This window comes from Lampetra planeri, chromosome 33, assembly GCF_965212315.1.
Source record: "Lampetra planeri chromosome 33, kcLamPlan1.2.h2, whole genome shotgun sequence".
NCBI classification, from domain to species: Eukaryota; Metazoa; Chordata; class Hyperoartia; order Petromyzontiformes; family Petromyzontidae; genus Lampetra; species Lampetra planeri.
In genome coordinates, this window is record NC_136139.1 from 8,486,139 (window position 1) to 8,512,057 (window position 25,919).

The 25,919-nt window shown below is 49.4% G+C and overlaps 2 protein-coding genes across 2 annotated transcripts in view; both read left to right on the top strand.

Annotated features, from left to right (window-relative positions):
• Window positions 1–5,417, top strand: part of LOC144729744 (calpain-9-like) — a 32,627-nt gene extending 27,210 nt beyond the window's left edge. Inside the window, exons 17-20 of the mRNA XM_078610210.1 lie at window positions 135–213; window positions 1,033–1,149; window positions 2,575–2,633; window positions 2,780–5,417. Coding sequence (XP_078466336.1) covers window positions 135–213; window positions 1,033–1,149; window positions 2,575–2,633; window positions 2,780–2,806 — 282 coding nt within the window. The 3' untranslated portion in view covers window positions 2,807–5,417. The remainder of the gene's footprint in view (window positions 1–134; window positions 214–1,032; window positions 1,150–2,574; window positions 2,634–2,779) is intronic.
• Window positions 5,418–11,187: 5,770 nt separating this feature from the next.
• The window catches only part of LOC144729745 (calpain-9-like), a 43,143-nt gene continuing 28,411 nt past the window's right edge, over window positions 11,188–25,919 (top strand). Inside the window, exons 1-3 of the mRNA XM_078610211.1 lie at window positions 11,188–11,684; window positions 22,001–22,070; window positions 25,467–25,585. Coding sequence (XP_078466337.1) covers window positions 11,454–11,684; window positions 22,001–22,070; window positions 25,467–25,585 — 420 coding nt within the window. The 5' untranslated portion in view covers window positions 11,188–11,453. The remainder of the gene's footprint in view (window positions 11,685–22,000; window positions 22,071–25,466; window positions 25,586–25,919) is intronic.

Genomic DNA, 25,919 nt, shown 5'->3' on the forward strand with positions numbered 1-25,919 from the left:
GTCGTAATCAGATGGCAGTGCAGCAAAGTCTGTCGTTGTACTGTACTACGCTCCATTGTCGTTGATTTTTGACCCGCGTTGGCTTTTGAGTTTTCCCGCGTGGATTTAGACTCTTATTTTTTTGTTTCTCTCAGGCCATCTTCAGAAAACATGACGAAGACCTGTCGGGAACGATGTCTTCCTACGAGATGAAGAACGCCCTCAACGCCGCAGGTGGGTGCGCACTTCCGCTTACAAAAACCTCCACCCCATCCGGTACGGACACGAAAACGCAGGCACTCTCAGTGTATGGAGTGACAAAAGCGATTGATCATATCGATCATGTTGCTCATATACACCAGGGATCATATTTTCCGGGGAGGCCACATAATGAAATAAGCGTGTGCTGGTGGACCATGTGACGTCATACGTCACGTGTGCAGACGACATGACATCCCGTGACGTCGCAGCACCTTCACACGTGACCACGAATCTCCTGCCTTCAGCTCTCGCATCTCGATATCTCTTGTTTACCTCCGTTTCGTCTCACTCGTCCGTATCTCTCGATGCCTGGGCGAGCCGCCAATGTCTCTCGGCATGCCACTCAAACAATGAAGGGCACGGCTAAAGATGAGCGGAAAGAAGGTGAGCGCAGGGCAGGAAGGGAAAGGAAGGGGAGATGGAACGACCCGGGCCAAGATGTCGGGGATGAGAGGGGATGGAAGAGAGGGAGAAGAGAGCAGGAATGGAGCGAGCAGCAGGGATGCTGCACGGAGCAGCAGCGCGTGTCTCCCTCCACGGGGGCGCAGGCAGAGGGAGTCACAGCGGTGATGGCCACACGTACGTCACGTGGTTTACGCGGGAGGCTTGAGCCGCACGAGTATTTCCCACAATGTCCAATTGGCATCGTTGGCTACGTAGGGTGCGGAACAAGTTCAACATACATAATAGCCGGATACAGACCCGCGATTACCAATGAACGCTGTTGCTAATGTGAATGCCCCTCGCTCGCGTGCCCCTCCTACCCCCCCCCCCCACCCCCGTGTGACGTAGGCTTCCAGCTGAACAGCCAAATGTACCAGCTGATCATCATGCGCTACACGGACGAGAGCATGCTCATCAACTTCAACGACTACATCACCTGCCTCGTCCGGCTGGACGCGATGTTCCGTGAGTGTCCAGCGCGAGCGGTCCGTGACACAACGCCGACTTTTGGGCCACCCTTTAGATATATATACTGGACAGCTTTGAAATAGCTCATCAGATTACTCCAGTGTAGATACTGATTGTGATTTTGACCCTGTCCTGAGTCTCCCCTACGTCGACTCCACTTCCAACGAGTACTTTGCGCATTATGTAAGATATGAGCACTGGGGAGACAAAAGTGGCCCTGCGCGTACGGGTGCCACTGTGCTGTAAACACACGGGTAGTTGACAAGGTGAAGGCGCAGCCTTGCAATTTCTTGCTCACGCCAATGCTGGCGGAAGGGCCTCCACTAGCGGGAGCTCTAGAGAGCTCGAGATGGCTTCTCTAGATTTGGCAAGATATTTGGCCTACTCTTCCACACTGGCGAGACATCTTGGAAGGGGTGGGAGTACCCACACTTTACCCCACCACGCGCGATCTGACCTCGCTCGACCTGACCTCGCTCGACCTGACCTCGCTCGACCTGACCTCGCTCGACCTGACCACGAGTGACCTGACCTCGCTCGACCTGACCTCGTGCGACCTGACCACGAGTGACCTGACCTCGCTCGACCTGACCTCGCTCAACCTGACCTCGAACGGCCTGACCTCGTGCGACCTGACCACGAGTGACCTGACCTCGCTCGACCTGACCTCGCTCGACCTGACCTCGCGCGACCTGACCTCGCGCGACCTGACCTCGCGCGACCTGACCTCGCGCGACCTGACCTCGCGCGACCTGACCTCGCGCGACCTGACCTCGCGCGACCTGACCTGGCGCGACCTGACCTCGCGCGACCTGACCTCGCGCGACCTGACCTCGCGCGACCTGACCTAGCGCGACCTGACCTAGCGCGACCTGACCTCGCGCGACCTGACCTCGCGCGACCTGACCTCGCGCGACCTGACCTCGCGCGACCTGACCTCGCGCGACCTGACCTCGCGCGACCTGACCTCGCGCGACCTGACCTCGCTCGACCTGACCTCGCTCGACCTGACCTCGCTCGACCTGACCTCGCGAGACCTGACCTCGCGCGACCCGACCTCGCGCGACCTGACCTCGCGCGACCTGACCTGGCGCGACCTGACCTCGCGCGACCTGACCTCGCGCGACCTGACCTCGCATCGGCCGGCTGCAGCGTGAGCCCATTCTCATCGAGGAGCATGAACCATCAACGCGAACTCCGCTCATCCTCGTAGCAGCGGCTATTGGCGAGCCATCGAACAAAGACGGTCACTGCATCGCACGCTTTTGGATGCGCTCCTGAGATTTTCTTGCTCACGTCAAATTTTTTTTCTTTCGGGAACACGTGGCACTTTTCTAGCGCAATTCTTGCCACCCAAAGCGCCGTGTGTGCGCCCACGGAAAGCTGACCATTGCCACGCATCTCGATGCATTTCTCCCACAGGCGCTTTTTATACCGTTGACAAGGAGAAGAAAGGCTTCGTGAAAATGCCATTTGACCAGGTATGCCGTCCATTTGTACGCATCGTAAGTTGGTACCAATGGAAACATTCGCCGAAGTGTGACGGATCGCATATGAACGCGTTTTACCGTAACTGCTCCTGCGTCTCATGTGCGTGCGCGGGTGTTTGCGTGCGTGTGTTTTGCAGTGGATGACCGTGGCTATGTACGCGTGAATATTCGGCGTCAACGAAAGAGAGAAAACGCGACCCCCCCCCCCCCAAAAGAAAACGACGGCTGTGATCTTCTAGCTAGACACCTTTGGGCTGGCTGTGGTTCCCCCACGCTGTCCCGCATGAGTTTCAAGCATCATTGGCGAGAATAACATACTTTTAAGTGACTTTTAAACACACCACCCTGGCACTTTAGTGACCTCACTGTTTCGGATGCATTTAAAATGAAGATACTCGCTGCAGATTCATCACATACAGCCACGGCTGAGCTCTCCGATTATTATCCAAGTAATTGATTACTCCACCGATGATTGGCTCAAATGCTCGACTAATCGGATAACAGGAATCGGTAGGACAAAAAAAAAAAGTGTCACCTCTGCTCCCATGTGTGCCGCTGAACTGGAGGTGATGGGCCGGGCTTGGTGATGTCATCTGCCTCATCATTCACGTCACGTTGGGTGTGGCTTGTGGGGGGCGGGGGGGGGTTTCCCGCCTTCAGGAGGCAGGACGTGGGGGCGGCAACATTTAAAAAGGTGCCCAACTAATCGAGGACAAACAAAAAAAATAGTCGATTACAATGCCATGGTGGGTACCGTGGAAGGTCCCTTGAAAGACATTCTTTCGCTCACAAAAAAACCTGAAACTTGTAGTTGGATGACTCGGAAGACGCAGGCTATTTTTATAGCTACAAGATGAGAGCTGTTTGTTGCTTTGGGTCACTTCTTCCATGAAGAGACCTTGGGAATCGCCACTATCAAGAACATGGCAGCTGCATTTGCCGCCTGTGTGAAAATGTATGTTCATTGGCGGTGGGATAATGAGAGTCCGGATGGAATTATAAGGGTCTGTGTGGGATAATGAGGGTTCGGATGGGATTATGAGGGTTTGTGTGGGATTATGAGTGTCCAGATGGGATGATGAGGTTTCAGATGGGATTATGAGGGTCGAGATGGGATGATGAGGTTTCAGATGGGATTATGATGGTTCAGATGGGATTATGAGGGTCTGTGTGGGATTTGATGGTTTGGGAAAAGTGGGTGAGACGCGGGTGGCATTTGGCCGGGATTCAGCGATGTGTTTGGGAGGGGGTTCGTTGATGAAGCTTGCGATTCGGGTTGCCACATGTACCGGTTTTCCCAGGTTCATTCTCTCGTTGAGGCAGCTGCTGTCCTGGGAAATCTATCGGTTTTCCCTGGACAATAAAAGTCACAGTTTTTTTTGTCTGTGGAGTCGCAATAATATTAATTAATACACCACTCAAGACAGACAACGCATTTACATGTAATTCTCCCCTCTTCTGGTATTCCGAGATATTCTCCTGTCATCCTCGCAGCGGTTTTTGGCTAACCATCAAACAAACACAGTTTACTGCATCGCCCGTCTGGAATGCTCTGCCTTTCGATATTCGGAAGCCACTGGAGCTATCCACTTTTAAATCTAGGTTGAAAACGCATTTCTTTAGAACGGCTTTTTGTGTTTCGTTTCTTGTCCTTCCCCCGCACCTCCAATTCACACGATTAGCTACGTACGGTGCGAAAGAACTTCAACATAAATACATTCTTCTGCCTGCCTTTTTGTATATCGATCGCTTCTGCAATCTCGACGGCAAAGGAGCTGCTCTAACAGGAGAGCCCGTTCCAACGTGAGGCGCGTGACCACGATGCAATTCATCATCGAACATCAATTCCCTGCACTCACGATATTGCGCGCATCCAATTAGGCCTGTAGGAAACGACTGTTTACAATTGACGCACATTGTATAAATATGCCTGTCCACATTCAAATAACTCAAAATGCGAGCCAATTTCACGACATCTCTGAAGTTTGAGCCAGGCGTGTGAGCCCGGACGGGTGACCGCCACACAACTACTTGATGGGCATGAGAGGTGAGTTGCAGCAAAGTGTAAAATGTTGCGTTGTTGTATTGTACTATGGCTGCAACGTCGAGATTCCCCGCCTTCACCAATCCGCACTTAACTCACAGAATCGTGAGGTTTGGGTCAAATAACCGCCACGATGCGTACAGAGTTGTGGAGACATTCAAGCGATGTTTGCATCGAAATTAAAATTAAAGGACAACACCAGAGGACTGTATGATGCACACAGCCATTTTGTATATCCACTGCTGGATGAGGGCCTACTCATGCCGTGCCGGTCGTGGGGAGGTTATTTTGACCATACTTCATCACGCCAGTCAGCGCGAGGTTGTTGAAGGCGGGGAACATACGTCGGTGCGTAGTGCAGTACAATTCTGCATTTTTGTTTTGCACTGGCTGTCCTATGCACACCAAGGAGCCCTACAACCTATACCAACGTTTTGTACGCAATACACTAATGCTCTTTGTACTTGCCTTTATCTACAGAATACGTTTTAATAGATGATACTAAGGTATAAGCCAATGCTATCGGTCATTATAAGTATATATATAAGTGCCTGCCCTGTTTACAATTGCCACCCGTTTGGGACGGGGTGTGGAGCCTCTTCACGATGCTGAGCCACCATTGAGGGGCATTGGGTTCTTGGGTGGGATGAACGGTCTGATGCTTTTACAAAGTGTCAACGCTGCAGTCTTTAATTCACACTGTTTAACATTAAACGTCTTTTAGCAAACTAGACCAATGAGTGAAGACCTCTGCTTGTGTGTATGTGTGTGTGATGGTGGTGGTGGGGGGTGTGGAGAGCGGTGGTGGAGCGGTTAGCGCGCTGCGCTACAAACCCAGCGACCCGAGTTAGATTCCTGCTCACGGCCAACACCAGTGACGGTTATCTTAACCGGTCCTGGGCTTTCCCTAGGTCGACTCAGCCTCAAATGAACACCTGGTGCGGTGTGTAAACATCGCCACTGGAGAGACAAAGACGGCCGGGCGTGTTACTGGCCACCCACTGGTGTGCCATGCCGGCCTTCAAAGGTGCTACTCGCTAACCGCACTTGCCCCTACAGTCTGCTCAGGCTATACGGGGGATCTTTGTCTTTGGTGGGGGGGGGGGGGGAGCGGAATTGGGGTACTGAAGTGACCGGCGAGAAGCAGGTTGCGTGTGGTCGGGTAAAGTGTGGGCACTTCCACCTCTTCCAAGAAGTCTGGCCAGCGTGGAAGAGTAGGCCAACGTACCCTCTAGAGGGGCAGAGTTGTCGCATCATCCTGTGCCAGAGAACGGTCTGCAGAAGTTGGTATCACAGAACTTCTGCCGAGATTCCTTAAAGTGACCTTTTTATCCGCACACGAGATGTTTGTACATTTTCCCATTGATATATATTTTTAAGATGTACAATTTAGCTAAATCGAGTGGAAAAAACTAATTTAATTTGTTTTAATACGACTCTGTTTTACAGTCATCAACTTCAGAAGTTTGTTTCATCATTGGTGGCTGAAACTTAGATTGACGCAGTTGCATGTAAACGCAAGGCCTAAATTGGCCAAACATCAATCTCCTTTGCTGACCCCATCGGTCAGAACTCACTTGCCCCAGATATCCGTGCAAGTCGACTCCATGCCCCTGTTCAAGTCCAATGGTGTTTTAGCCAATTCAGCATCAATATTTGGGCTCGTGCCCTGCATTTTACAACAGAGAGGTCGCAGTGAGGATCACAGACGCGTCGGAGGAGCGGTGCCGCTGTCGGTTACCAAATGAGCAAGGCGATGTTGAGAGCGATTTGGATGATTCTCCGTTGAGACTTCCACCTGCTCAACACAATCAAGCTGGACCTGTGTGAATTCCTACCGTTAGAAATCAACAAGTCACCGTCCCTGGTTTACAAAAACAGTTGGTGGCTCAAACAGACAAAGTTTACCCCGCATCTCCTTAAACAGACGTGTGGGGCAAGTGTTGTTAGCGAGTGTCTATTAAGGGCGGCGCGGTACACGAAAAAGGTTGGGAGGCCAACACCATGAAGCATGAACAACCACCTTTGTCTCCCCAGCGCTGATGTTTTTTACACACCGGACCAGGTACTGATTTAAGCCTGAATCGACCTCGGGGAGGCACCAGAGCTGGTCCCGATAATTATCGCAGGTGTTGGTGGCCGTGAGCTGGAATCGAACTCGGGTCTTTGCTGGTTTCCGAGTGCAGCGTGCCGACCACTGCGCCACCGCTCCCAGACTCAGCTGTGCGCGCACAGCGCTTGTTTTGTGGCAAAACGTGTCCGTTCTAAATATACACCTCGTCAAATGAAAGCAAGTCCATTGTTGGCTTGATTTTGTGTGACCACGCTGTGCTTGGTTGCGCAGGCCGACAGGAGGTGTGCGAGGCCTGCACCTCGACAAATGAAATGAGAGTGGTGTCATTTTTCTCGAGTGAAATTGTCGAAACTTTAACGAGCGATGTTTATGTGGTCGTGATAACACACCGGGATGATCTTTTGACCTTGTCGATTATTAATTTTTTTTTGTTTGTGTCTGCATACAAGTTCTAAAACAGGATTCCTCCAACAAACATACTATCGTACTCTACCTTAAGGACATTTACGTCACAGAAAGCTACCACGGTGACCTTGATATCACACATATTTATGATCGAGAGATGCAATGCTTGGAGGAAAATTTAATCGTCATTTGTCACCCTGCGTGCTACCAATAAGCCGTGTTTGGTCCAGAGTAACTCAAGTGTCGGGAGTCCCACCCCTTCCTTCTCACCTGGTTTACAATATGCCCTCTGGCCAAGATGATCACAGAGTTGCCAAGCACATTGCGTGCTAACTGGAGAATATTTAGGACTGCTTCTGACCCGCCGTGTTGCCATCATTACACATATTTGCTAAAATGTGCAAATGATCGGTAACACACTCTAATAAAGAAGAATCCATCAGCCCCAATGCTCACGGCGTTGGGGCTGATGTCACCACAGCATGCGGTTGTGATGGCCGGTCTAACGTGTTCGGCCGGTACCAGAAGGAGCAACATAAATCGTTTACACGAATAGCCAGGAACACCCCATTGTAGACCAGGTCTAAAGGGTTTAACACGTAGCAGGCTTTCGCGACCAATATTATTCATAATAAAGTTTTTGGGTTAGCTCGCGTGATTTATAAATGTGTCGTAACCCTCCACAACCCGACACGGCCAATCAGCAAAAAAGTGTCACGTTGACAAAAGACAAATAGTTCACTACTTTAACCCACCGGTGTGTTGAAGCGTGAAACGACAACATTTACAATTTTTGAGTACGACGTTTCGCTGGTAATTGCATCCAGCATCATCGGGCAAATCGCCAGAATGGTGAGGCTCTGCTCTTGCTACCGGTCTTAAATAGAGCAGCAGCAGGGTGACGTCATCATTTGTAAATGTTGAATTGTAGGGAAAATGCCTCGTAAAATCTATAGAGGCCATCTCGAGTCCTCCAGCGCTCCCTCTCGTGGAGGCCAGTCTGCCAGCATTGGTGTGAGCAAGAAATTGCAGGGCTGCGCCCTTTACCTTTTTAAACTACCCGTGTGTTGAGAGAGCAAGGCACACCGTACGCGTGGTGGGTGGCATGGACAGCGCCACGCCGGGCCGCCTTTGTCTCTCCCCAGTGCTGATGTTTTACACAATGCCCAAAGGACTCGGTGAAAGCGCAGTCAACCTAGGGGAGAAAGTCAAAATCTGAATCAAAATCTGTATTTATACTGGAGTAATCTGATGATATATGAAGTTATTTTTTCGCAGGTCAGACTTGTCACTCGCCACTGATGTTATCCGTGGTCGGGGAATCAAACCCAGGTTTGATTATCCAGCTCTCCAAATTTACGTGGGACAAAGACAAAGATCCCCCCCCCCTATAGCCTTACAGTCTGTTCGGGCAAATGCTGTTAGCGAGCACCTATGAAGGCCTGCACGATACACAAGGGGGTGGGTGACCAGCACCACGCCCGACCGCCTTTGTCTCTCCAGTGGCGATGTTTTTCACATCGCACTAGGTGCTCATTTAAGGCTGAGTCGACCTAGGTGAGGCCCAGGACCGGTTCAAACAGTCTTCACTGGTGTCATCCGTGGCCGTGGAATCGAACCCAGGTTTGTTTATCCAGAACCCCAAGTCTACGTGGGACACGCGTATACTCATGCACACACACACACATCTCTACCGCAACTTTAATCGGCACCAGAAAGTGCTTGGATTGGGGACCACCATGTATCGTAACAGGTCTTATAGGCTGCGGCGATAGGTTTGTGAGGGGCAGTGCAGAAAAAGATCCACAAAACATATTCTTAGGTTTTTTCGGTAAAGTCACGAAAAAAAAACCTAAGAATATGAATCCTTGCAGTCACGAAAGCTTCAAATCTAGAATCCACAAAACGTTATTGTTGAATTTCATTCAAACCGTACGTAGCCAACCGTGCTAATCGAAGGTATGGGGGAAGGACAACAAACTAAACACACAAAGAAGCTATAAAGAAATGACTTTTCAATCCAGACATAAAAGTGCATAGCTCCAGTGGCTTTCTCGTATAGGAAGGAAGAGCGTTCCAGACGGCCGCAGAAACGCATCTGAAAGCACACGGATGCAGTGACCGTCTTTGTTCGATGGCGAGCCAAAAGCGGCTGCGAGGATGACCGGAGTTCGTGTGACGGTGTCTACTCTTCGACGAGACCGGCGAGGCGCCATAGCCTTGTACACAGGGCATTAGATTATCGTTCTGCACCTCTGTGGATCCCCGCTCCTGCACGTTCAATATAACGAGTCGTGCCGGGTTTTCACTTAGACACTCACTGATGGCTCGCGGAAAGATTGCGATGCAGAGATGACCTTTAATTTTTCGCACGTGAGCGCACATTTCAGGAGCGTGAGTGTCATTTGACACGAGACTATTGGCGCAAATACATTTCACGTATATGTTATCAATCCACTGCTACTCTTTGGTTCTTTCGGTAAAGTCACGCAGAAAGAAAATAAATAAAATTATAGAATTTCGACGTTTCGATTGCAACACAAGCAGTCGTCATCAGACAGCGTGTGTGTCTGTCTGTGTGTCTCCGTGTCTGTGTTTTGTCTCTCTCTCAAATTTAGTTCTACCTGATGACGACTGCTTGTGTTGCAATCGAAAGGTCGTATTCTATTCTTTAATTTATTTTTCTACGTGACTTTACCGACAGAACCAAATAGTAATTCCTGCAGTCACGAAAGCTTCAAATCAAGTCGAATTCACTGCTAGATGAACCCCTCCCCCACCGCCGTCTACGGAGTAGCTAGCTGTACGTCATAGGGGTTGTTTGACCATACTTCACCATGCTGGTCAGTGAGGATTATTGAAGGGTGGGTGTGGGGATATGGCACTGAGGGCCGATTCAGATATCACACGCCATTGATGTTAGCCGTGTCCGGGAATCAAACTCGGGTAGCCGGATTGGCTCATGCAGTGTGACAACTACTGGTGCCACCGCTCCACACAAACCATAACATTTAAACGTTGAACAAAAAAAAACTTGGCGGATACAGTACTCCTAAGTATTTGAAAAAAAAGACGAAATAACTTAATTATGTATTGAACAACGCTGCATAAAAGAAACACGAATTTCACAATATTCAACTCCCACAAATCGTTTCCACGGATTTGAAGACATCAATCAGCCACGGTCAATCCACTGCTGGATGAAGGCCTCCCCACCTCTGGCGATCCTGCAACGTCAAACTAATCCACCCCTAAAGCGCCTTTGCTGCGTCGCCGCACGCGTCGCCCGCGGCACATCGCTCCATCTCCTCGGTCACTTCTCGGACGCGTTCGCATTCCCTTGACTAACCGGTCCATCATCAGTCGGACATACATGTAACCCCCCCAGCCCCCGCCCCCCGCTGTTTTTTTTTAGAGGACACATACACGAAGCACAACGAGGAGTGAGTAAAGCGTTTCACCGGCAAGGCGGACGAGCGAGTGGAAATGAACACCCGTGCCACGGCGCGTACGTGCGTGTGTGTGTGCGCGTGTTTGTGTGATCACTGTCAACGCAGCTGGAGTAGTGTGGACGCGGGGGAGCGGTGGCGCAGTGGTTAGCGCTCTACAAACCCGGCACACGCACACACACACACAAAACCCCAGAGTTCGATTCCCGCTCACGACCATTAACAGTGAGGAATATTTGAACCCAGACTTGGGCATCGCCTCGGTGAACTCACCCTTAACTGAGTACCTGGTGCGGTGTGTATTACACATCAGCAGTGGGGATACAAAGGCGGCCGGGCGTGTGTTGCTGGCCACACCCACCCTCCTGGTGTTCCGTGCGGGTCTTCATAGGTGCTCGCAAACCACATTTGCCCCAACAGTCTGTTAAGGCTATACGGGGGATTCTTTGGCTTTTGCTTTGTGTGGGCGTGGTGGCTTACCTGTCCCCCCCCCTCACCCCCACCCCCAGGACACAGGTGCTATGTTGCTATAAAACACTCCTGCTGCGTGGACACCCCCAGCCCAGTGCCAACCCCTTCAATAAGAGGGTGCGTCCACCGGGCCCACGTTGAGAAGCCCCGTAGACCATCATCCAAACGTGACACATCACATACGAACGTAACCGAATAATATCTATAGCAACTTTGGAGATATTTTTGTTTGTTTAAACAACACCGTCTTTTTTATAATCCACCCCCCCCCTTTAAAATCGAATCTGTTCATTAATTAATCAATTAGTGAATCAATTCACGAGACCCCCCCCCCACCACCTCGATTAACAGTTAAAGAAGAAGCCACAATGCCGTCCTACTCGCTCGCCAAAATCCCGGGTAGCCACTCGAGCGGGGCTGCCATCAAGAGTCGAGGCGCCATGGTGCTGGGGACCAAGGAGAAGAAGTTCGAGGAACTCCGGGACGAGTGCCTCAACTCGGGAACGATCTTCGAGGACGCCGATTTCCCTGCGGAAGCCGAGTCGGTGTTCTACAGCGACGCGGCGGCTGGCGAGAGATTCGTGTGGAAGCGACCGTGGGTGAGACAAAGCGGGGGGTGGGGGGGGGAACGCCTTGACCACACTCGCTCGCTCGCACCCGCTGTGGCGGTGACTCTTGTTTGTGTTTGAACTTCTTTCGCGCCGTACGTAGCCAACCGTTGTCATCGGGGAGGGGGTCGGGGAAGGACCGAGAACTAAACGCCAAAAGCGGTGCTGAAGAAATGAGTTTTGAATTTTGGAAATGTGTTGACTGGTTCTGTTGGTTTGTTGACGTTCTTGTTTGCTGGTTGTATTTACGGATGGTCTTCTCGTTGGTGGTATTGGTAGTCTGGTTGGTTGGTTCTGGGTAATTTTGGTTGTTCTTTGTGGTGGTGACTGACGGTGGTGGTTTTCATGGTTAGATGCTCCTGTTGTCGGATTGATTATCTTGTTGTTGGTTGATTGGTCTTGTTGCTGTTGTTGGTGGTGGTGTTGTTGGCCTGGTTATTTGTGGTGGTGTCAATGAATGGTCTTGCTGTTGGTAAAAGTGGCTGATCTTAATGTTGTTGTTGTTTCTTTAGTTGTTGGTGATGTTCGTCTTGTCATTAGTGTTGTTGTTGGTTGGTCTAATCTATTTATTGTTGTTGATGGTTGTGGTGGTTGTTTTGTTGGTGGTCGTGTTCATTGTTTGGGCTTGGCCTTGCTTCTGGTTTGTACCACCTGTTTGTGATGCTCCCTTCAATTCACTTGCTCTTTGTTTTTTTGCATATTGAGGGAGAGCTGAGGCTGTGTGCTTGTCTTGGTTCATTTATTATCGTCCCATTTTGTTTGCTTTTTTAATGACAGCACTCGTGTGACTGAGCAAATTAAGAGGAATTACTTCCGCTGAATTTAACACATTTAACCAGAATGACTTGGCGTTTACAGGCTTGAGGATAACCCCCCCCCCATAATGTATCACGTACAGCCCTCTTTCAGTCCAAACACACCAGGATATGCAATAGGACACGAGAGCGGCAACGCCTAACCATGCCGCTGGCGGTGTCACCGTCAACGTGGACGGGGAGTCGTGTCAAACGCATGCAAAGTTGCCCCGTAGGTGCGGTACCAACTTTTTTTCCACCGGCACATCCGAGCCGAGCCGGTTTTTCCACTGGCTATATGCCCTGCCGAGCCGGAACAAAACAAAAAAAACCACGTGGCTCTTCAGAAGATATCTCAATTTGGCCAGGAGCCAAGCAGGACCAGGGGCGGGACTTAATTATCCATTCATTGCATGTGACGTCAGCGGCACGGCTCCTGTGTCTGCAGTGCAAGAACGGCCTCGCGCCTCCTGAGCTGCACCGGGTTGGGTTGAGTACGGCCCTGGCAAGCTCGGTTGTCCAATCCAGTGGAAAGAAAACCGGCACCGAGTGGGTCCTATCCACATCACCTGCATAGAGGTGACAGGCAGGTGTAACCGAGTAGCCATCCGAGCCAGCGACGAGTAAATGTACAACCCTCTTCATCAATCCACTGCTGGATGATGACCTCCACATGCACCAGGCGTCATGGAGTTAGTTGTGGGGGGGGGGGCATTATTTGACCATATGTTACCACTGCCACTGATCAGTACGGGTTGCTGTAGGCAGAGAGCATAGACACGGGATGATGGATGTGCAGTGTCGCAATGGGGCTTGCTGCACTGCGCGTTGCTGGCCACCCCATAGCACTGCAGCCTATGACAACAGCCTGTTAGTAAACGATGGTCGCCCATGTTAAGCACTATCCAGGCTCAAAGCTACTTCGCTTCTGATATCTGATGAGATCGTTTACACGACATAGCATGCGGTCATAGGCTAAACTAATTTCTAATACCAATTGCTTGCCCAGGAAAGCCTCGCTCCATGTCCAATATTTTTTCCAGGACGGTCCTAAATTTGAGGGTGTTGGGCCCATGCCATTTTAAATGAGCGTTTGATTTCGCGTGATAACATTTTGAACCCATTGCTGTGCTGCCATCTTCTCCAAGCCAAGCCTATAAAACCTGATCTGGGCAGGCAATCTCCAATTCAAATACCGTTCTATCCATAAAAATATAATAATAAAAATATAATAATAAAAAGACTATAACACCTGATCTGGGCAGGCAATCTCCAATTCAAATACCGTTCTATCCACAAAAATATTATAATAAAAAGCTTAACACACTTGTCAATAGCACTGCATTTGAAGGGGGAAAACATGGAAAAAATAGGCAACGTTTTAGGCAATGGGCCTGCTTCGTAGCAGATAAAAAGATAGAGAGAGAGAGACCAGAGATACAGAGTGGATGATAAGAGTTGAGAGACTGCACTTTACATCATGGGGGGGAAGGGCTAATAAAATGTTTGTAATGTTGTCTGATGACCAGTGTATTAAATAGGCACATGAAGAGTTACAACAATGATACGCTTTTGGATAACGGACAAACCCTTCTATATTCAACAAGTATGACTGGTAATATACTAATTCTAAAATTAAAAGCACAGGTCACGCCCAATCCTGCTTTGCCGCTGAGATCTGACGATGTCACGTGCGTCCGCGATGTCTGCTGCTTGTGCTGCTGCTCCAATTTAAACTCCGGAATATGAATAGACCGGATGGATAGATGTTTGTATCCCTTACAGCAGCAGCAGCAGCAACAACAACCCATTCGATACTCGTATTACAACTACCAACGCGCAGATGTCCGTTGAATTTACCGCGAATATATGTTCGAGGATGTAGGGCATGATAAAAAAGAGCGTTACGTTACACGTGATGAGTTTCCGCCGATCATTAACAGCGATAATCATTGTAACGTGAGCACGGAAATGTGACGCGAAGTGTTCTTTAACGAGAAACAACCCCGTATCGGGGGCAAGCGGGAAGCTAGCACCAAGCTATTCGGCTATTCAATTTCACCACATCGCCGTCCTCATGGTCGATGCACTGCTGGATGAAGGCCTCCCCAAGGAGGAACAAGTAAACCCGTAAAAACAAAGTTTTTCACTATAAATCCTTTATATGCGTGGCAGCGAACTTAATATAAAGGATTTAAAAATATATTCGCCTGTGGAGGACGCGGGGATCGATCCCGCGACCTTTGCCATGGGAAGCGAGGGCGCTACCAACTGCACTACTCCGCCACGGCCTGTGGAGGGGTTACGCTCTGGGCTCTTACACTCGTTCAGCCAAAGCCATGAATGAGTTCTCATTGAATATATGTAAAATAAATTTTTTTTGCCTAAAAAGTGTAACATTTTGGGAATTTTTTTTCACGAACATTAATTGTCTCGCACAACGAGTCTGTGTGGAAAATGTCAGTTCGATTGGATCACGGGAAGTGGGTTAAAAAACGACCGAAAGATTTGCACGGTCGTAAGCAAGCAAGCAAGCACGCACGCAAGCAAGCACGCAAGCAAGCAAGCAAGCGAACTTAATATAAAGGATTTAAAAAATGGCGGCCGTGGGTGTGCTTCTGCCCGCACACCACCTCAATCTCGTGCATCATGCCCGTGATTGATGATTGCCCTCGAACAGCACTTGCCCCAACAGTCTGTGGAGACTACCGGGATGGAGAATTCCCTTTGCCTCTTATTGTGCATCCCTTATCCCCCTTACATTGCAAGCTCCCCACCCCTCCCTGCACTACTTCCTCCCATCGATGCAGTGGACGACGAGAACGGCCGGAAGCCAAACAAAAACGATTGTGCAAACTCTGCACGGCGGTGCCTAACAGCCCTGGTGCAGGTGCAGCGCGCAACGCGTGTGGGCCAGGGTGATTTTACGATTTTGGGTCGGGCGAGGGCTCTTCGTTGAGGCGTGACCCTCAATTTGCTCTCACAAGCGCTCGGCCCGGGATGGTTGACGGAAACCAAATTGTGCGGCGTCTGGCCATACACAGAGAGAGAGAAACGTCCGGCCAGCAGCCTGGGCATCTTCCGCGCTCTGGTCGGAGCCAGGGTGTGGCTGGAGTTCCGGCATTCGCGGCTGACCCACGCAGTGCCGGCCTTCAAGGAGCAGTGGGCGCTGGAGGAGGCCGTGTGCTCGGTGGCAGAAGGCGGAGAGCTCTGCATGCTGATATGAGCTACCGTCGGAGGCCGTAGGACTGCGAGAAGGGCTGGGTGCAGATGCAGCACTTGTCGTAACAAAAAGAGCGATGGAGAGAGAGAAAGAGCGATAGCCGAGCGCCGTGTCTGCGCACGTTCGTGCATGGCCCGAGGGAGCGGTGGAGGCCCACGAACGGAGCGCTGCCACGGGGGTTTGGGAGACGGTGGCAGCGCCGTGTCGAGCGGCGATCTCGCGCCTGTGAAATGATCATGAACCGTGCTGGATGAGCACGTGGGCCCACCAGTCAGCAGATGTTATTGCTGGGGCGCAGCGACCAATGTTTTGAATGTACATTTAAGACACTTAAATGTATAGTTTCATTTTTTTTTTAATTGTAAAATAATATCATGATTCGGTGGCAATTTTACAAACATCTATATAATGCATCTTGAAAATAAATCATGAATATCAGCCATGATCTATCCACTGCTGTACATAATCATTCCTTACCCATTGGTGCACAGTAAATACATGGTGCTTTTTGTGCATTCTCAACGGAGGGAGGCACGACACGAGCAATTTGTCCGGAGAGTTTAATCTCCCTAAGTGGCCACGTGATTTTTTTTTTTGACAACCCAGCCGGCAGCGGCGGACTGCACCAATGCGGCCAGGAAGCTGGGATGCAGATACTTGGCTGAGTCGACCAATGGGGTGGCTGGATGTGGCTGCAGTGCAGTCATGAAGCGGTGAGAGATGGGAGGAGGAGGGGCATAAGAGAGCGTGGGACTGGCAGAGAGAGAGCGAGATGAGATATTGAGAGAGAGGCACAGTGAGAAAATCTCCCACCGCATTTGTTCATCGCAAGCCCTGCCGTTAGTTGCCTGAAAACGCAGCATTTTTGAAAGGGCTGTCATCCTTATCATCATCATCATCATCACCGTAAAAAGGAGAGGCATTCACGATGTTGTCGATCAACACTCATGGTAACGCGTTCGTGAAGAATGCAATCTCGCGGGACAAGACCCTGGGCACGCCTCAGAACCCCGTCAAGTTCAAAGGCCAGGATTACCTGACCCTGAAGCAGGAGGCCTTGGAGAAAGGTGCTCTGTTTGAGGATGAGCTCTTCCCCCCGCTCCGGGAGTCTGTTGGCTACAAGGAGCTGGGGGAAAAAGCCAAGAAGGTCAAGGTCCGGAAGCTGGTGTGGAAGAGGGTGAAGGTAGGTGGTGATGGTGGACTGGGTGGGTGGACCGGGTGGGTGGGTGAGTGGACAGGGCGGGTGGGTGTTTGGTTGGGAAAAAAATTGGTGATCGATTTCTGATTTGGCCGTAAATTCGTCGCCTGGCCAGCAGCTTCCATAATTGAGACACCCATTTGACATTTTGTTGTGGTGTTTTTTTTTTGTCGTGATATGTGACATTTTAGCTTCTTGGATTTTTTTTTATTATCCTCAAAGATCATACCATCTCAATATTAATCGCTTAAATTATCTTCATCCCCAAAAAAAAAATTATCAATCATCATCAATCATGATCATTAGCCACGGCCATGCAGTGTCATGAGCGTGCCACAATACATCGAGCTCTTGCGCTTGCCACTTTTCATCACTTGTCATCACTATGCAACGGATTTTGTTGTTGTTGTTACCAAAAAGCAAACTATTGGAAATGTAGAGGTCAGAGTGAAAGCCCAAAACATACTAAAAGCTTTGAATTAAGACACTTCATTGAGACACATCATACGATCGTAAAAATAATAACATACAGCCCCTTTTGTCAAACCATCACTGAGATGAAGGCCCCTCCACGCTGTTCCAGTTATGGGGGCTCTTTGATATATAGTACTTCAGTCTGCTGAGTATCGGTTGAAGGTTACCGAGGACCGATTCAGACATTTCTCAACACTGATGTTAGCCATAGCTGAAAATACAACGCGAGCCGCTGGGTACGTAGCACAATGCGCTGTTAAGCACTGTCCCAATGCTCCCCCGAGCTTTGAGTTCGCAGAGGAAAATTGAAATGCAGCCGTCTCCAGCAGTCACCCAATGGGGGTAAAGATGCCAATGCTCTCAGTGTTGCGACTGATGGTGCGGATGATGTCACCAAGCCTCGCCCATCACCTCCCATCCCAGCGGCACACGTGGGAACAGAGAGGATTTTTTCTTCTCAACTATTTTCGTGTCATCCGCTTTGTCGAGCAATCGAACCGATAAGCGGTCGAGTCATCGATTACCTAAAATAATCCGATTACAGCCCACTTCTAATAAAAGAACACACTTCACGACTGAACGTGTCACGCGCAATTGCATTATCGGATTGGCAACACTTCTGAAATCTAGACATAACGATATTCGAGACAAGATACTTAATTTTGTTTACAATATGTGATGCATATGAAATGTGCTTTGCGCGGTTGCAATGTCAGAAGCCTTGCGAAGGAATGTTAACTAACTGGCAGTGGCATAGTTAAACTAAACAATTTTTATTTTACCAGGTAAGGCCCCACTGAGCTATATAGCTCTTTTTTCTGAAGCGACCTGGCCACAAATGATAGCTCAACGAAGCGGCTTATTGTTTGGAAACTTATAGCAGCCAAATATAAAAAGCGCTCGTTGCTAAATGTGGAGGGGAAAACTGGAGGACCCAAAAAAAAATCCACGTGATCACGGAGAGAACATGCAAACTCCAAATATACAGGCTACCTCCTGTATGCCAGGCGAGATAGTTAACATCTCGCTACCGTGGCGAGTGTGCAGGCGGTGCACCGGGTCACGTGGGTCGGAGGGCTCTAGGCCCCGGGCTATGAAGAGGAGGGAAAGGCGGTCGGGGGGCCCCGTTTGTTTCTGTGTACCCGGCGCGGGGGGGGGGGGGGCAGGAGAGCGGGCATGACAATCACGCTAGGCCACTGCCAATGGGCTTTGAGTCGCAACGTTTACGTGGACTGCGAGAGGTGTTTTCACCTTCTTGGTTCTTTCGGTAAAGTCACGTAGAATGAAAAAAACGTAATAAAGTAATATAATAAAAGAAAATAATATAATTAAATAATATTATATAATATAATAATATAATAATATCTTTTTATTACGTTTATATATTTTTTTTTTCCATTCTACGTGACTTTACCGAAAGAATCAAGAAGATGAATCCCTGCAGTCACGAAAGCTTTAAATCGAGGTGTTTTCACGTTGAATGGGAAGTCTGCACCGGGCTATGCAAGCGGTGAGGAGAGACGCATCACCGCCAGTGTGTGCGGCGCTTTAATTCGGGTGGATTTTCCTTTTTTATATATATATCCTTATTGAATGTCAAAAGTGATGTTATTCTTTGGTTGTTATTCAGTAAATAACAACATCTCATTAATAACGGTGAATAACAATGTAACAATATGTTATTCTCAGAATAACAATGTAAGCAGATTATTGTAGAAAAAAAACCCAGCAAACTTTGCAATTATAAAATGAATGAGTAAATGTTCGTGAATAAAGCTGAAAATGCAATTTTTCCTTGTAATCTTTACTTGTCACACCCGCAGACACGTGTGTGTGTCAGTTGCCTTCTATGACCTCCTGTCACAGGTGCTAGCTAAAGTGGCCCATCGGGAAAGAGTCATCCTGTTGGGTGACTTTAATTCTCGAGTTGGTCATGATGCTGGTACCTGGTCTGGAGTTATTGGAAGGCATGGGCCAGATCAGCTCAATAACAAAGATAGGAGGCTGCTAGACTTTTGTGCAGCCGATGGGCTTGTAATTACCAACACGCTGTTCCGCAAATCGGCGCATGCACGCAACATCATGAATGCACGTCGGGTCCAAGCATGAACATCTGCTGGACTTACATAGTGACGGAACAGTGGATGCAGGCCCATGTCCTTGACGTCAGGACCTACCGTGGAGCTGATCTGCCCACTCACCATCGGCTTGTCATCTGTAAGTTGCGCCTGCCATTTTTCCACTTCGGTGGTGGGTGTACATCCAGGACCCTATTCAAACCCACAGTGGCATGGTCTCAGGTAGCTGATGAAAGTTGCAAGCGAGGATTTCATCATCGCTTGCAGCTAGAGTTGGCATCGTCCCTCACTCCTGATGATGCCAAAGGGAAATTGGCGAGGTTTAGGACTGTGGCTCATGCAGCTGCAATGGTTGCTTTGGGTACATGGTCCAAACCTCATCAGAGACCCTGGCTGACAGAGGAGTTGTTCAGACTCGCTGAGAAAAAGTGACAGACCCACTCTCACCATCTACAGCATCCCACGTCAGAGAATGAGGAGGCTTACCGCAGCCTTCCTTTAGAGGTTCAGAGAGCTGTGAGGCACTGCAAAGATGGGTGGTGATCGTGGGTTGCTGAGGAGATGGAGTCTGCCTCAGTAAATCACTCTTTAACTCCATGAAAAAAGTAACTTGCAGTGCCACACCTATCACCATCATTCGGAGAAAGAGAGGTGATCCGATCTCTAACCCCCAGGAACAGATTTGCACATTTGCTGAGCATTTTTGTAAAGTCTTGGGGGAGGGGAAATCCCTCCGCCTGGAAAACATCATGGGGCAAAGTGGGGATGACCCTGCTAAGGCTGCTGTGCCTCAAATATTGTAAGTAGTCACCCCCTTTGAGTGGCTGGCTGAGGTGCCATCTGTTGAAAAAGTACAGAAGGCGATCCAGAGTCTGAGACAAGGAAAAACACCGGGCGGAGATGATCTCCCAAGCAAAATGCTGAGGGAGGGTGGCGTTTGTGCGCAGACTGCCCTACATGACATCATAATAAGAGTCTGGCCCACTGGACGGGTCTAGCAGGATTGGAAGGATGACCTGGTGGTCCCCCTCTTTAAGAAGGGGGACCGCACAGACTGTAACAACTATAGGGGCATCTCCCTCCTCAGTGTGCCGGGAAAGTTCCTGACAATGATTATTCAACATCGCCTTGCCAGGCACAGCTGAGAGCCCCAATGTGGTTTCAGGAAAGGGCAGTCCTGCACAGATGCCTTATTTTCTGTCAGTCTGCTGCAAAAGTGGTATAGGGAATTCTAACAGGACCTAAATCTTTGATTTATTGACCTGGTCAAGGCCTATTATACCATCAGTAGGCCTGGGCTCTGGGTTGTTCTTCGGCCTTTCGGAGTCCCTGACTCTCTGCTCACAATCATTTAAGGACCTTCATGATGGTGAGCAGGCCTGGGTAAAACTACGTGGCCGTAAGTCGGAGCCATTCCCTGTTCACCTTGGGGTGTAACAGGGATGTCCTCTGGCTCCCACATAATTTAACAGTCATTTTGACCACGTAGTTCGTGAAGCCTTCGATGGCTATTCCAGAGGAATTTCCATCTGGTACAGATACAATGGGAGGCGAATCGATGCCCTGGTGCGATCAAGGGATGGCTCCCTATTGGCCGACCATGTTACGTATGCCGATGATCTGATGATTGCTGATCACTCGGAGGAGTTTGAGGCACTGCTGCTGAACCTGGAGTGTGCCACCTAAGAGGTGGGGCCTTACCATCAACCCCACAAAAACTAAGCACCTGCCTGGGTATTTTTTACCATCGGACACTCCACCCCCACAACTCCCAATTGGTGATGGGGCAGTTGTAGAGAGAGTGAAACAATTTCCATATCTGGGCAGTGTGCTCATGACCGGCTCCGGTTTGATAGCAGAGGTCTTGCTCTGAATCCGTCGAGCGGCATTATATTTTCATCTGCTGCGTAACGCTGTGTGGAAGCTACCTGGTCTGTCGCTCCACACGAAGCTTCGGGTCTTCTTGGCCAGTCATGCCCTCCCTTCTCTATGCTTGTGAAACGTGGACTCCCTCCCAAATGGATCATCTTCACTGGTTAGAAACATTTAGGCTGGCCTGCCTACGATCCATCCTGGGTTTAATCAGGCTGGATTGTGCGGTATGCCGTGTGGCTAAACCACACCAAGTTGGCACAGTAGGGGGCACAGGTGGTGCTCTGGCCAGTCATCTCGGTCGGTCAACCCATGGCACCTGGGTCTGTCCCGCGACCTCCTGCCAGTGGGCGTTCGACGCTTAACGTGGCCATAACGTGCACATAGCTTGGCACAAGCGTCATGGTGACGTCACCACCACTTGGTGGCGAATGGCAGTTGTTGTTGTGCACCACCATTCGCCAGCAGTGTTCACTTCAAAACGCAACTGTTTCACTATTTAATAACTCATTACATTTGTATCGTGGTTGCTGGGGCATGGGCCCCAAAGGCCCTGAAAACATCATAGTGGCCAGCAACAAACAGCACCATTGAACGTATAATGAGAAAGGAGTTAATGGAACGATCAGTGTTGTCATTTACAATCTCGTTCTTTTTTTTGCTTGCAGGAATTTGTGAACGACCCGCAGTTTATCGTCGACGGGGCGACGCGGACGGACATCGAGCAGGGGGAGCTTGGTACGACACTCGCGAACCACTTCCTAAACTAAACTATTTTTTTTTTTACCAGGTAAGGCCCACTGAGCTTACAGCTCTTTTACAGAAGTGACCTGGCCACAAATGATAGCTCAACTAAGTGGTGGCTTGTCACGTGGGAATTTATAGCAGACAATTACGCCCGTTAATTCTAAATGTGGAGGGGAAAAACCGAAGGTCCCAGAGAAAAATCCATGTGACCGCCACGGGGAAAGAGAAACGCGGACTCCATTTATATATAACAGGCATCGTCAGGGTTGGGATAAAACCCACGACGTCCTGCATAGCAGCATATGGAGATAACATCTTGCCACCGCAAGCTCAGACAATGATTAGGGAATGAGACGTGACCATGGGGACAACACGCGCACTGCAGATATACAGGCGTCAGAATCGAACCCACGACCTCCTGTATACCAAGCGAGGTAGTTAAAATCTCACCACCGCAGCGCCCCATCGAGTCTCGGCTCGCAAACTGCGCCAAGGTTTTCGTGGTTGCGCTGCAGTGCAGCTCTCTAAATCTGCGCATTCTCGGTTTGCGCCGCGTGTTTCATTCGTAATGACGTTCAAATCAACTAAACAGGCATTGACCACAAAACGAAGTGTCCATCCGTTGGTTCAATCCATCGAGTCATGCGTGCAAGTGCCAATTATATTTTTGCACAACACCATGGATTCAAGCCGTGGGTTTGAAAACGTTTCAATCTGTGGATAAAATGGAAATTGTTAGAAGCGCTCGCTGTGCCGTGTCCATGCGACGGGCCCGGCTCTCTGCTGCTGCCACTGGGCAGGGCGTGTCCGTCAAAGCGAGGTGACTCGAGTGCCATTTTGGTATGTCGGTCATTACCAGAAGGATGTGACAGTGTCACACACAAGTGGGACGGGTTACGTAACTGATAGGTAAAAGACCTCTGCTGGAAACAGCCAGCAATACAAATAAGACGGACGGCCATTCCGTTTATGGGGCTTCTATTTTATTAAGGGCATCGATCGTACGATGAAACGTGCGCACAGTTGCCGAAAAATGTAGGCATGTGAGTTTATACCTGTGCTCTAGTATTCGATTGTACATGCTGGTACACAATGATTTTGTATACGTATATACATTTATATGAAGTATTTTTAATTGACTTGCCAATCTTGCCCAAAAGCTATCCTGCACAAGGCTAGGCATTGGACATGGGTAAGCTCTCTGCTAAGTTTCTTAGAGATCGGTTTTGGGGTTTCGCAAATTTCACGTAAAAATTAGAAATTTCTTTAGGGACCTGGCATGCTAGAAACGGGGCCTAGCTTTACACGAGGGTAAGCAGGTTGGGGGCATGGATCCCATCATTTTCTCACCAGGCCCTTTCTGTACAGGTGGGCCCTCCCTCTCTCAACGCAGGCCCTCCTGCCCTTCAACCACTCTCTGTGTAGACACTCTCTGTGTAGACACTCTCTGTGTAGACACTCTCTGTGTAGACACTCTCTGTGTAGACACTCTCTGTGTAGACATTCTCTGTGTAGACTCTCTGTGTAGAAACTCCTTCAAGGCTCTCCCACACCCAGGCCCACTCGTTGCATTCAGCCTCACTCCCCATGCAGGAAAGCTCTCTCTCTCTCCCCAATCAATTTCTCTCCAGCCTCTCTATCCAGGCCCTCTGTCTATATATTGTTTCTCTCGGTCCTCTCTCTGAACGTTTTTTTTTCCCATTAACAAACCTGCGGGTAGATCAGAGGAGCTCCTGAGAGCACTGACCTACTTAAATAATAATTGGTGAAAGGAAAGGAGGTCCTTGATTTAAAAAAAGAATACGTTTTTTAAATAGATATTTCCTTGGAATGCAGCAGCCGCTTGCTGCATGTCAAGAAATTTCAAACGTTTTGAGTCTCGGGCTCGTGGCCATTAATTCCATTAGTAGCACGAGGAATCCAGAAAATAGAGCGTTAAACGTGGCCAAGGACATTGAGGTGAGTTGGCAAGAAAAATTACGTCTGATGTGTACTTAAAGTAATGGAACGCAGGAGAAAAAAATCCTTGTTGCTTTGCATAGATGTGCAGTGTAAGGCTTTTTACAATTCTCTCTGCATCGGCGAAACAGTTCGTCATGACTGCAGCGTTTAATTACATTTGGTAGTCGCGACATTCTATTGCCAGCGTCATTGTATTTTACTTAAGACTTATAAAAGAATGAACGAAAAACAATGGCCCAATTTATCACGGATAAAGTTACACGTGAATTGGCATAAAATCCCATCGCAAGCTTTCGCGGCATTAAAACGTAATGTGGCGTGTGACGTCACGTTGCCCCGCCGGCAAAGCGCTAGTTTTATTACGCGGACCACCGTAAAATATGAAATGTAGTAGAAGACACCCTGACCCTACGTCGCAGGTGTCGGTGCTGCCCAAATAAGCGGAAGCTGACATGGGAGCCATACATTGAGGGCATCGCCGAGAGCTCCAATCCAAACCGACCCTCCCACAGCCGCCACCCACGGCCTCCACAGCCTGCGGCCACGACCGTCTGTCTTCGATTTGCTTAATTGTGGTACTTTAATTTTGTTTTACTTCTGTCACTTTGGTGACTCGGGCCACTCTAGCAAATGAGACTCGCCCTGGTCTCTTGAGTTATCACCTTGGCTAAACAAAGTAATAATCGTAAATAATAATTATTTATTTATCCAGGGAAGCCACATGGACTTCCAGGAATCCTCTTTCAAGAGGGTCGTGCATTGGGTTTTTTTTTATCTTAAGAATGTTTTCAGCCAATGAATGATGAGTTGTGCTTATTATACGAGTGGGAGGAAACCGCAGCACCCGGCGGTGAGGAGGCAACACTATATCCCCATACAGATGTAAACAGATGGCGATTAGTCCACCTGCTGTACTGCACCTCCTCGACGCCCACCTTTGGGAGGGGAGTTTCACGCCATCTATGTGGTGATCCACCAACCCCTTGCTGCTGCCTCCACGGCATCGGATTACGTGCAGCATCGCAGCCACCACCGCCCGGCTCAAAAACTTGGAAAATAAACTTGAAACTTCATCTTCTTGGTTCTTTCGGTAAAGTCACGTAGCAACCGTCCTCATGTGAAGAATGTCTTCACCTGAGGACGGCTGCTTGCATTGTGGCCGAAACGTCGTGAGAATTATTTTATTATGTTTTATTTTTATTATTTTATTACTTCCCTTCTACGTGACTTTACCGAAAGAACCAAGAAGACGAATCCCTGCAGTCACGAAAGCTTTAAATCGAAAATTAAACTTGAAACTTCTCTGTGGGGTGACCTGGTCCCTCGTCCAGCGGGCGGCTGACGCCGCGATGCCGCGCGTGTCCACTGATGGCGTGTCCACTGATGGCGTGTTTCGCTGTCGCGCGCGTCCACTTTCCCGTGCAGGAGACTGCTGGCTGCTGGCTGCCATCGCGTCTCTCACGCTGTCGCCCAAGCTGCTGGAGCGCGTCGTGCCCGAGGGCCAGGGCTTCGGGGACGACTACGCCGGCATCTTCCACTTCAAGGTGACCACGCGCTCTTGAGAGAGCCGGTACAAGTGCAATGCAATGCAGATTTACGTAGCATCGTCTGCAAAGGCTGCAGATAAACTGTGAGCATGATTATATTATATTAAAGGCAGTCCAAGGCCTCTCGGAGTCTATGGGTCTGTACGAGTCTCGATGTGCGAGTCTGTGGGTCTCTATGTGAGTATGGGTCTGTACAAGTCTGAGTTCCCATGCGAATCTAATGCATTCTGTGCAAGTCTATGGATCTCTGTGTGAGTCTGTGGGCCTCTAAACGAGTCTGTGTGAGTATAGGTCTCTGTTGACTATGGATATCTGTGTGGGTTTATGGGTC